This window comes from Dermacentor andersoni, chromosome 3, assembly GCF_023375885.2.
Source record: "Dermacentor andersoni chromosome 3, qqDerAnde1_hic_scaffold, whole genome shotgun sequence".
Lineage (NCBI taxonomy): Eukaryota > Metazoa > Arthropoda > Arachnida > Ixodida > Ixodidae > Dermacentor > Dermacentor andersoni.
The window spans coordinates 41,628,465-41,640,281 of NC_092816.1; the positions used below are offsets into that span (position 1 = coordinate 41,628,465).

At 47.0% G+C, this 11,817-nt stretch overlaps 1 protein-coding gene across 1 annotated transcript; it reads left to right on the forward strand.

Moving 5' to 3' along the window:
• Positions 1 to 1,079: 1,079 nt before the first annotated feature.
• On the forward strand, positions 1,080 to 11,152 carry LOC126517092 (uncharacterized). The gene is made up of 7 exons (XM_055077504.1): positions 1,080 to 1,143; positions 1,978 to 2,050; positions 2,534 to 2,628; positions 4,108 to 4,209; positions 4,468 to 4,518; positions 9,495 to 9,554; positions 10,850 to 11,152. Exons 1-7 carry the CDS (start codon positions 1,084 to 1,086, stop codon positions 11,003 to 11,005), a joined length of 597 nt encoding a protein of 198 aa, XP_054933479.1. The 5' UTR covers positions 1,080 to 1,083; the 3' UTR covers positions 11,006 to 11,152.
• Positions 11,153 to 11,817: the final 665 nt, after the last annotated feature.

Here is an 11,817-nt window from a genome sequence, read left to right on the forward strand (position 1 = left end):
TTATCGCAATAAAAAAAGAAAAAAAAAAGTACGCGCCATGCGGCTACCAGGCTGGTCTCTGGTGCTCCTTTCTGAAAACGCCGCGTCATCCAGAGACATTGCCGAGAAGTCGGCGCGCCGATCCCGAGACCAGTTGCGCGCCACGCCTGTGTCTGCGAAAAAGGAGGATTGATTCCTCGCTTGCCGCGCAAAAAGAGGCTCAACGGCCCAAGATGACCAGAGGTTCATTGGGCAGCGGAACATGCTCATTGCATTTATGGTGCAGCCTTCTAAAGCCTCGCGTTCCTGTTCTTAAGGTGCCCATGAGGCGTGGGTTCAATTTTGCTGAGCACGTGATAAATTTAAGGGGTGTTTTTTCGTCAATGTGGAGCGACAGATTCCCAGTGGCAGATTGCCTAGTTACCAAAGTTGACGTCAAAGACATTCATTCTTGAGTGGCACATATCGAACGGCACATATCCACTGTTCTAAGTCGGCGTCAAGGAGTTTCATTGAACCATTTCATCTAATGATTCATCTACCGAGCCACGCACTTATAGGGACCCATGTCGGCGTGAAAAAGATAAGTTTCACGGCGGTAGACATGAACGCACTGCCACATATCCATTGACCCTAGTTGGCACGATGGTTGGTTTCGAGTGCTGTTCCCTCAGCGCAGCAGCCTGATGCACTACCCATTCGACCATGGATTACCAGTGTTCGAAGTATGTGCGAAAACAGATAGATAGATAGATAGATAGATAGATAGATAGATAGATAGATAGATAGATAGATAGATAGATAGATAGATAGATAGATAGATAGATAGATAGATAGATAGATAGATAGATAGATAGATAGATAGATAGATAGATAGATAAGCAGGCAGACTCAAAATGCCTGAAGTAGGCACAGAATGCTAATCACATTAAAATAATTGCCCAGCCCCGGTCTGACGCCCCATAGCTTTGAACTACTCACTACTCCATAGCTACCATAGCTTTGAAATCAACTACTCTGCTCCGCGAGTAGTTGATTTCGAGCGTGGGTATAGAACATATAAAAGCAGAAGACGAAGAGGAAGAGGAACGGCTGCCTTCCGTCATGAAATGCTGCACGGCGTCTACGAGGAACTCTGCTAGGAGAATGGGCGTCGCGTACGCGGTAAGAACCAGGGTGACTCATTAACGTGCTTTTACTGATAAGTAGCGCGTCCAGGCGATTGTTGAAAGAAACGAAGCCACCGCAGGTGCACGAACGTCGCTCAACCCTTGGCTGCATCTCATCGCGTCAGCGGAGCCCTTAGGGAGAAAAAGAAAAGAGAAAACTGGGTGGGGGGGCGAGGTGTTGCCGATAAAATTTTCCACCAGAATACCAGCAGAACCCGTCTCACGATCAGTATCGACGTTAGTACCATTAGCATTGAAGCAATATGGCGACACACTTGTGTTGCGCTCCTAGAACCACGAGGTCGCGGGATGAAATCCCAGCCGCGGCGGCCGCATCTCGACGTAGGCGAAATACAAGAAACGCCCGTGTGCCGTGCATTGGAGGCACGTTAAAGATCTCCCGGTCATCAAAATATATCCGTAGTCCCCATTACACCATGCGTCATAATGAAATCGTTGTTTTTGGCGCGTGGAACCCCAGAATTGAAATTACGACACTCCGTGCTGCCAGCGCCGAAGCGCGTCGCCTGCGAGGCGTGCGCTGCAGTCGGGATACGAGACAGTTTTAGCTGAGCGTTAACGCATACCGCCTCGTTAATATGCGTGACGTAGCCTCCGTCTTACATAAGTACTTGTTGCAAGACGACGCTCGTCATTTGACCTATAGTGGTTGGAGAACGCCATGGGGCTCTGCATAACTGCTGCTCGCCTTATAATTGAGTTAAGGCAATCAAATAGTCACTGTAGCCCGTCGATTGCTCTGTTCTTCGCTGGTACGACACGGGCGCATGTCGTGGCAGATCATGCAGCATCTCCTTCGGCTTCGTAGGTGGTCATGCTCGTGGTCCTGGCTGTGCAGACGGGGTTCATGTGCAATGCGGCGATGGAGTGCGAGGCGAATAGTAAGCGCACAGCCGACGCCGCCGCTGTACTGTTACTGCTACTGCTGGGGCTGCTCGTCCTGTTCCTCACACATACTAATATTACCAATGCTACTACTATTACTACTACCATTGCTACTATTACTACTACTACTACTACTACTACTACTATTACTACTACTACTACTACTACTACTACTACTACTACTACTACTACTACTACTACTACTACTACTACTACTACTACTACTACTACTTCTAATACTGCTGCTGCTTACTGCTGCTCTCCTTCATACTCCTATTACTCTACCATTGCTGCTGATACTACTACTACTACTACTACTACTACTACTACTACTACTACTACTACTACTACTACTACTACTACTACTACTACTTACTGCTGCTGCTTACTGCTGCTATAGCTCCTCTTCCTCTTTCAACTACTGTTGTTGTTAGATCGTGCATAAGGCAGCTCGCGTCAACAACCCACGGTACGCGCAGGACGCCAGTACATTTGGATGTCCTGGGGCTTCAGCTGTTTCCTGAGCGCGGCACACGTAGGGTTCATCGTCACCTGGATCGTCGCTGCCGGCACGGTGCGTATACCGGGATAGAGAAGCATGCATCACGATGCATTAGAGCAGCAAAAGCCTTACACGTGATGTATTTATGTGAAGAAATTCTACATGTATGCTTCGTGCTGCCTGTAACCCCTCCCCCTTTCTGCTCTGCTATATTGGCAGTGAGGGGAGTAAATAAATAAATAAATAAATAAATAAATAAATAAATAAATAAATAAGAACTCGGTGTTAAATGCACGCATTAATTGCGGGCGCATTACGTCGCACCTCTTCGGGGTCCCAGATCCATGATTTAAACCATGGATCCCGGGAATACACGCAAGGTGCCTCGAGCGGCGAGTCGTGCAGCAACTTCGCGTGCATTTCACGGTTTGTTTCACGCTTGGAAAAGCGCTTTCATGTCTCACGTATTGAGCAACAAGAATCTGTATCGGGAGATTTCATGTCGCTCTACAATTTTCTCATTGACACTTTTCAACTAATTATATTTTTTTATGAATTGAGTAATTAAGACTAACGATATAATTAGGTTGAATGATAAAAATATTTGAGTATCTCCTAGTGACGGTAAACAATATTACCTTGGTTCTGTCCAGCTACGTGGCATTCGCACATTTTTAAACTCCGTCCCACCCTGTATATGCACCTCTACCACGTGACTAGATTCCCACATTACACATAGACTTCTTTCTCCTTTGACACTCCTAATGATGATGCTGTAATAAGCTTTCTCAAAGAACACACTGGAGCGTGTTATCGTGGAATGCCCTCAATGTGACCAGCAGACGGTTCGCCCCCGTGATCGTTTAAATAACCTTGATAAACATCCCCTCACCGTTAGCAAAGTGTCATCATGTCCCGATAAGCAGAGTCACGTATTCTCTCAGCGCCCATTCTTTTTCTTTTTTGTCACGATGGACTGCCTATGAGTAAGAGTATATGTCTGCCCTGCTGTTGCTTTCTCTTGACCGCGTTGTCCTTTCTGCACTCATGCTTATGAGCAAATACTGCTGCCGCAAATATGTACACATGCGGAAGACGTGCGCGCACTACGCCCCCTTCTAGTACGATTAGTGACTGTCCAAATTACTGAATTTAATTACACTATTTGTGTATTAAAGAGGCAGCGTTTGATCTCGGTGTTGCGTGCAGCGTGCCATGTTTCACTTGTTACGTAAGCACATGCGTTGGCGTGCTCACTTGCGTTCGTGCTTCTAGCGCGTGCTGTCTTGTTTTTTTTTTCTAGTTTGCGTTTTTCCGTCCTTACGTTTTTTTTTTCTGAGAAGTGTATAATTGAAATTTTGGGACAGCTGGTTCTAAAGGAGCTTCTCTTCCCAGTTTTCCTCCTTTTAAAATAATAAAGAAAGTAACAACATGGCTGACCGAAATTTATAGGCGTTGCCTTGCGGCAAGCTTCTTGTCAGAGGAGCATTTGTCGGCAAGCTGTCAGCAGGGACACGGTGTGACGCGAGCTCTGGTCACGTGTGCGCGCAGGACAACGTGGGGTGGATGACTATATGCGTCACGGGCGTTGCGGTGCGTCTCGTGGGTGTCGTCGTCTACTTCACGCTTAAGGTCACCGTAGACGCCAATACGGTGAGACAACATTGCACGCCTACGCACGTCGTCGCTTTACGCATTGCCGACCTGTTGTGTTGTTCTCAAGAGATGTAGCGCCAACACAGGCAGCGCTCTAAGAAACAAGAATGACAGGACAAGGCGCTTGTCCTGTCATTGTTTTTTCTCAGTGTGCTGTCTCTGTTCGCGCTTGATCTTTTGAAAGCTATGATCCAACTAGCCCCAAAACGTGTCCAACTGTTCTGTTGTCTAACTACGGAAAAAATGCCATTTCAGAAGCAGACCATTGCCGAAATTTACGCCAAGCACTTTCTGCATAGTGAAGAGGTAAGAGCTCCAAGACCCGTCTCGCGATGACGCATAGTATCAGGAGAATACGGTACGGTAGCACTGTTTAGGACGCGGAAAAGTTGATCAAAAATGAATAAAAGAACGAAGCTGATCGATTCCCCCTAAGGGAACACGATCGTGTATTAGAAACACCGTACGTTAGACTTGCGCTGAAGACTCCGAGCGTAATAGGGCGGGCTAAGGTTGAACAACTTGATTTGTACGATGTATTGAGCTTACGCGTGTCTACCTTCTCTTCTCAAATGGTACCAGAGCAGAGCGCGACAAACGTCTGTTTACACGAGTAGCGAAACAGGTGGATCTACGGATAGAAAACCTGCCCAAAACGAAATTGCCAGCAGCATCAACGAGCGAGGTTATGGAAGTTGCGATTGAAGAAATAAAAAAGGGCGGAAGGGGGGCTACCTTTGTGTACAGGGAGTTTGTTTCAGCGTAACGGGTAAGGTAATCGGGTAGTCGCGACGATCCATGCATTCTAGGATTTTGACATGGGGAAGTCCGCCTTGATCCGTTGAAATGGTTAGCAAGGTGAATTGATTAGCTGTAGCAATTACGCAGCCTACTCGGTGCTCTCCTGCGCCGCTTACAGCCTCGGCATGTCTTGACGTAATGGACGACGTTGTCGCTCAGGCGTGGCCAATCATGCTTCTCTTGAATCCTCGCAAGAATACGGGAGAATTTGGCGGACCCTTCCGTTACATGATCATGAAGGCCGCGCAGATACCTCCAGCCGTAGTGCACAAGCCTCAACGATAACGTAGTTTTCGCGGACTGGTGAGAAATCCTCCTTTACGAAGATGCCATTCTGAAACGAAAAGGAAGACAATTTATTTTTAAATGCGACAAGGTTGGTCTTGATATCGAAATATTTAACAATGATTTGTAGGTCTGCGTCTCCTCGTTGCTATTCGGCGAAGTCGTACGCGCTTATTGTCCCCAGGAAGGTGTCGTCATCCTGTTCGTCTAGCGGCAGAGGCCCAACAGGGGCACGACGCAGGCAGCCGGCATTGGAGCGCTTCCGTACGGACTTGTAGGTCACGGTTATGTTGAACTTCTGGAGTTTCCGACTGCACCGTGCGATCGCACCGCCTTAGATTTCGCCGTAACCGGAATGCATGCAAGACACTCGTTATCCGTCGTGGAGTAATTGGCTTACGCTTTCGACAACGACCGGCTAGGGTAAGCCATAACCTTCTCAAGGCAGTCTTCTCTTTGTACATGTACGGCACCGAGGCCTACAGGGTATACTCACGTCGGTGTTGATTTCGATTTGGGCTTCAAGCACCTCCACCAGATGCCAGGTTGGATAGTGACGGTGACGAACCGGACAGTGGCAAAACCGAGTCCCAAATTTAACCCATTATTGCGTGATCTAGTGCCCCAGAATTCAAGCGACACTCCAAGCCCAATGATGACGGAGAGCCCATTCGTCGGTCGTCAGAATCTCAAGCACAGTTCGAATGCGTCGGCTATTTATGCATGACTCATCGTGTAGATTCCGGCGTAATCGCTGGTACTGGCACACGTTTCAGAAGGTGCAAAAGTATTCGCGTCGCGTATGCCATGAGGCTCGTCTATAATGTAAACATGTTCCAATCTATTTCTATTCTATTTATGACATCAGCGCTCCAGGTCTGATCGAAATTATTCGGGCCACACCCACTTCGCCTGTGTAACACTACGTCATGAAAACCCGGAACCCTCGGCACACTCGGCACTTTAATGTGACGATTTACATTAAAGATGCCTTATTACAGCGAACAAAACTGATTTTCAAAGAAATTAGCAGCCTTCGACGTTCTCGTTCTGAATGGAATAGGAAGTGACTCCCCTCTGATCGCTCTGGCGCTGGGAGCCACAGGCAAAAACGTCATAAAAAGGAACTCCAATGCGGAATAACCAGCTGCAATTACAGTACATTCTTAGTGAAACACCGTGGACTTATTTAGTATATGCCCAAGCACAATGAATTCGCTTAAAACGATGTTTTCTCACTTCTTTCTTGCTCTTTCGCGGTTTCCCTTGTGATGTCAGCCAATACAATATTTCTCGATCGAAACTAAACCTCGGAAGCCAGAACCTCCAGTTCGACTACAGAAATGCGCCTCGAAGAGACTGTCAGCCGTTTCCACAGCGGCTGCCTTCTACAAGCGCTGAATGACATAGGTGGGATGCGGAATCGACGCATATATCGCTGCGGATATTAATATAGCCGTGCTTGCGTTCATTTCGAAATGTACTTGAAGCACTTTGCGTTGAAAGGTTACAGTACACATATTCTTGCTTTGAGTACTACGAAATTGTTTCATTGTTACGCGTTTCTGTCGATAATAAGGTTGCTATACGGCCCTTATAAGAAGCAAAAATTACGAAGAAACCATCCAAGATGAGTATCCAAAAAAATGAATAGTTGTGATTGCGCCAAATGATCCGCAGATCAGTGAAATATAAGGTATGTACAACAAAGAGTCCGAAGATATCTTGCTTAATGCTGTAATAATTTTTTTGATAGATGCGTGAATTTGTTGTGTAATGTATCGGACAAGTAAAAACAAAGGGCTTTCACGGAGCAACCAATATCACGGAGAGCTCCACTGCCGCGATTGTAAGTTTTGCCGAATTCTTAAGCGACACTTCTGCCTCTAGCAGACATAAAAAGGGCCGCTCCCCACATTATCACTAAAGCTGCACCAAGGGCACGTAACGAAGATTGTGTTAACAGGCCATCGGTAGCATTGCCCAATAGGCATTGCTGTTTGACAGCGCAGCTCTTAGTCACCCGTTCCTACGTTCAGCGCCGGCGTCCCTCGGCTTAAGTGAACGAGGGACGCCGAGAATGAAAAAGCGAACGCGGAGCGCTGTCAGAGATGAAAGACGGCGAGTGCGAAGAGAGCGCGAGGAGGAAAGCGGAGGAGGAGAGTATGGCGAAAGGGTGAGGCGGAGAAAGTAGTGCCGCACAAGACATGCTCTGCGGCATCGATCGCTACGAGATGGCTCCAGTGTAGCGCGTGTCATCTGCGCACTGATAACGCCATTGATAAGGCATGCGACGAGCGCGTCCACCGATACCATATATGGAAACAAAGCCCTGCATGAGCGGATGTCTGTCTGAGGCGGCTGCTGTTAATTGCGTCCGTGCGTCACCCACGCGCAGGCTCTTGCGATCTCTCGATTAGCGAGGCAGTCGTGCCACACTTGGATCAGTTTGCAACGTGCCGCTCGAGACAGATTGTCCGCGCCAGCCAAAATATACCGCGAAATGAAAACACACGTAGAACTGCCCTCAAATTTCACATTAGTGAGTATCCTAATCGTTGGTGCAGTTTTTGAACGCGCGGGCAGGTGCGTACAGACATGGATGGCGCTCTCACATTTTTACATTATTGCTTGTTTTTTTTCTACCACATATTTGCGTGTTCATTCTGGTTTTGGGTGTCATCTACACCCATATAAACATTTACAATAGTTTATTGGGTGCTGTGAAAGCACGGAACACAGGGGGTGAGAAAGCAAAGCTGCTCATCAGGCACTTCGACGCATCTTTCACCCTCGTCGAGTTGCCAGTTACACTGTCAAATAATTTACATACTTAAAAGTGAATAAGGGTGTATATCAGTTTATACCTCGCGCCCTTACACCCGAAGAAACTGTAAGGGTGTGAGTTAGTTGCACCCTTACAAAGGATGTATGTTAAGGTGGAAGAGTGCGAGTGATAGTGCAAGTGAAGCAGGAGAAACAGGGGCAGACGAACAGTAATAAACAGTCCCTTGTTCTAATCATCATCATAATCATCATCATCATCATCAGCCTGCTTTATATCCACTGCAGGACGAAAACCTCTCCCCGTGATCTCTAATTACCCCTGTCCTGCGCCAACCTATTCGAACTAGCCCCCTCGAATTTCCTAATTTCTTCGCTCCACCTAGTCTTCTGCCGCCCTCGACTGCGTTTCCCTTCTCTTGGTATTCATTCTGTAACCCTAATGGTCCAACGGTTATCTAACCGGCGCATTACATGACCTGGCCAACTCCATTTTTTTTCTCTTGATGTCAATTAGAATATCGTCTATACCCGTTTGCTCTCTGATCCAAACCACTCTCTTTCTGTCTTTTAACGTTATGCATAGCAATCTTCGTTCTATCGCTCTTTGCGCGGTCCTTAACTTGTTCTCAAGCTTATTTGATGTCTTCAAGTCTCTGCCCCATATGTCAGTACTGGAAAAAATGTACTGATTGTACACCTTCCTTTTCAATGACAATGGTAAGCTTCCACTCAGAAGCTCACGATGTCTGTCGTATGCGATCCAGCCCATTTTTATTCTCCTATGAATTTTCTTGTTCTAATAAATTGCTGTAATGAAATATTTGTTGAAATTAACGCATGTGTTATGCCCTCTATCTGTCCTTGTTTTCACTTGCACTTCACTTGCAGTATGTCGTAACAACAAGCCCGAATTTCTCCCTTCACTACTTAAAGACTCATTTATACCCTAATTCATTTTTAATGGTTTAAATTATATTACAGAGTCTAGCTCTCGTCCTCGCGTCTTTTTGTTCCTGTCCCTGTAACTAACGTTCGCGCCTTCGCACAAGATGCCCCCTTTGTCCTCGCAATTATCGTTTCGTCACAGAACTGCTATTAAAATAAACTACGGCCAAAGAAATGCTGAAGTTACACTGTTGTAAAGGCAGCGCACTTGTGCATACGTGGGCGAATGCCAAGAGAGACAAGCACCAGGGTCAATGGCATTTCTGCCTGTTTCCACAAGTGGGCGGACGTTGCAGCAACGGTGGCCAACTTGTCCTGCCAGTAATATGTCTCCTCCTAACTTTATTTTAGGCAAGTGATTTACTATTATTCTTGCTTTATCAAAGCTCAAGCTGCGCCTGGGTAGGCGCTATTGAACCGATGCGCTCGTGTATGTTGATTTGGTATTTGTTTCATGTTTACAGCGCATTTCGGCTTCTGATCAACTATCGCCATATCCATTTGCAGTACTAATGGCACTAGAGGTGAGCCTTCCGTTCGAACTCCTTTTCTTCTGTTAAGCTTACGCGCCGGAAATCGCGCGCATTCAACCGCACTTATTGGTTTGATTCTGGAAGCTGGGTACAGAGACTGTCGTTTAATTGCCCAATAAGATCGTGGGAAAATGTGATTTCGCACTTGCCGTTGCTCTGTTCTTACTGAAATTTTGCAGAAACGTCCCGTTCAATGGTCGGGATCGTCCAATGGTGCGCATGGCACTGTTACTTACCTGGTTTTTGCCACGGATAAGCGAACTTGCCTTTTTCTGTCAGGAAGTAAGCAGATGCGAAGGCGGTGCTGGCATAAACTTGTGTCGCCGCCTGTCGGTAGCTTGGAAAAGCAGCCCTTGGGGCAGGCTTTCCGCTGGTTGCAGAGGGCCGGCCACAAAACTTAAGAACTGTGCAAAGCGCAAAATGAATTTCTCCTTTTTTTACGGTTTTCAGCAAGAAACGAACGTCCCTTCAACCTACAATAAAGGGGCAGCATTTTCCTCTGCTTTCGTGGAGGGGCGTTTGTTGGGAACAAAGCTTGCACCACTCACAGACGGGCAAGTGCAGTGTCACGTGGGTTTTGTGAGAACAACAATTTTTCTTCTGCTAACGAAATCTGTGTTGTTTTATAAACGCCGACGCTCCGCCACTTCCTAGCGCGCAGTGTGGGTGCAGTGGTCGTCTGCTCTTCGCTCACGACAGTTGATCGTGGTAATAATTAGCACATTGCAAATATTCGGTGAAATGGCAAGTATGTAATGCGCTAGCTTAATTATCGTCCAACGGTGCCACCAATTCGAAATGACTCTTTCCTTTCTCGTTTAGCAGAGACGCCGCCAGAGTAACACTCGAAGCGGCGAGGAGCGTTTGCTCAATGTGTTACTGTGTTCAAGTGGTTTTCGATGGAGGAAAGGACAGGTGCTAGATTCTCAAGCCTTATTGGGATAATGGCTAGGCACCTTCGGGAGTTGGGGTTGGTTCGAGAGAGAGAGTTGGAAGGTGGCAGCTGGTGGGGCTATGGCGAGGAAGAGAAGCAAGGCCACCACAAGGTGGTATAGTGGCTTGTGTGCGTGTACTTGAAGAGCTAGGTAGATCCGAGGATGCCGCTATCTAAAAGCGGCTAGTCAGGTTTGTGGAGTCAGGGAACGGGACTTGTCTGTGTAGGGCTAGCAGGTGTCGCCTCGGTAACGTGTGACTTCCGTTACTCACGCCCGATATATTTAGAGCGCTTCTGGAATGACCGGTTGCTAGTGGCGCCTTAATGTTTTTTTTTTGTTGTTCTTACCTAGTGTTGGTTCCTAAGTGAAATGAACAAGTACGTGGATATCTGTACGGCGGCGGTTACCACCAGGGAGGAGAAGGCTGAAGCCGAGAGAAAGAGCCTCTCTGACTCATCCGCCCCTGTGACTGCCGCCAAGACCAGCAGGAGCAAGCTCGACAACTGAGCGCCCTCACACGTCATGGCCGGTGCAGTTCTCACTGCTCTTTCCGAAGGTTTCGATCCTTACTATATATAGCTCTGCTGGCATGAAAATGGTTACAGCGCGTAGCCGAATGGCGATAAAATAAAGCTCGAATCTTTCAAACTTGGAAACGACGGCTGAAAAGGAGCAGGTGCGCGGTCGCCGATGCGCGCTGGAGAACACACCATACACGCACGCACGCATTTACACGCATGCGCGCACGAAGAGAAAGAAGGTCGCCTGATTGTCATTATTAAAATCGTTGTCGTCGTCATCATCGGTCATAACAGGTGTACTTACGCAAAATTTTGAAGTCGAGTCAACATGGGAGGTCGATTTCTGTCACCGCAGCATACAATATTTACGAAAGATCAATACCGAAGGTTGCTTAAAATAGATTTAGCTAATTATCTAAATCTATTTTAAGCAACCTTCGGTATTGATCTTTCGTAAATATTGTATGCTGCGGTGACAGAAATCAACCTCCCAGTTTTGCTGTACGTGTGAGCGGTCTACCGCAATATGCGGCGATTCACGACATCGGCATCAACATGGGGCGTCTTGTAAACGTCTGAAACATTAAAAAAAAAAAAACCGCCTTCGCTCTGCTCCGTGAATATGGATGTACAGCTAAGGTGGTGAGTACGTTAGACAAGCAACGGTGTGGAAGTGCAGCATACATCCCCATCCTTCTAGGAAGTGACTTGTTGAACAACATAATGTTTAAAAGTAACTTGCGTCACAAAATGCGTTATCAGAAAATGCTTTTTTCCCTTTCACAATGTTTTGCCTTC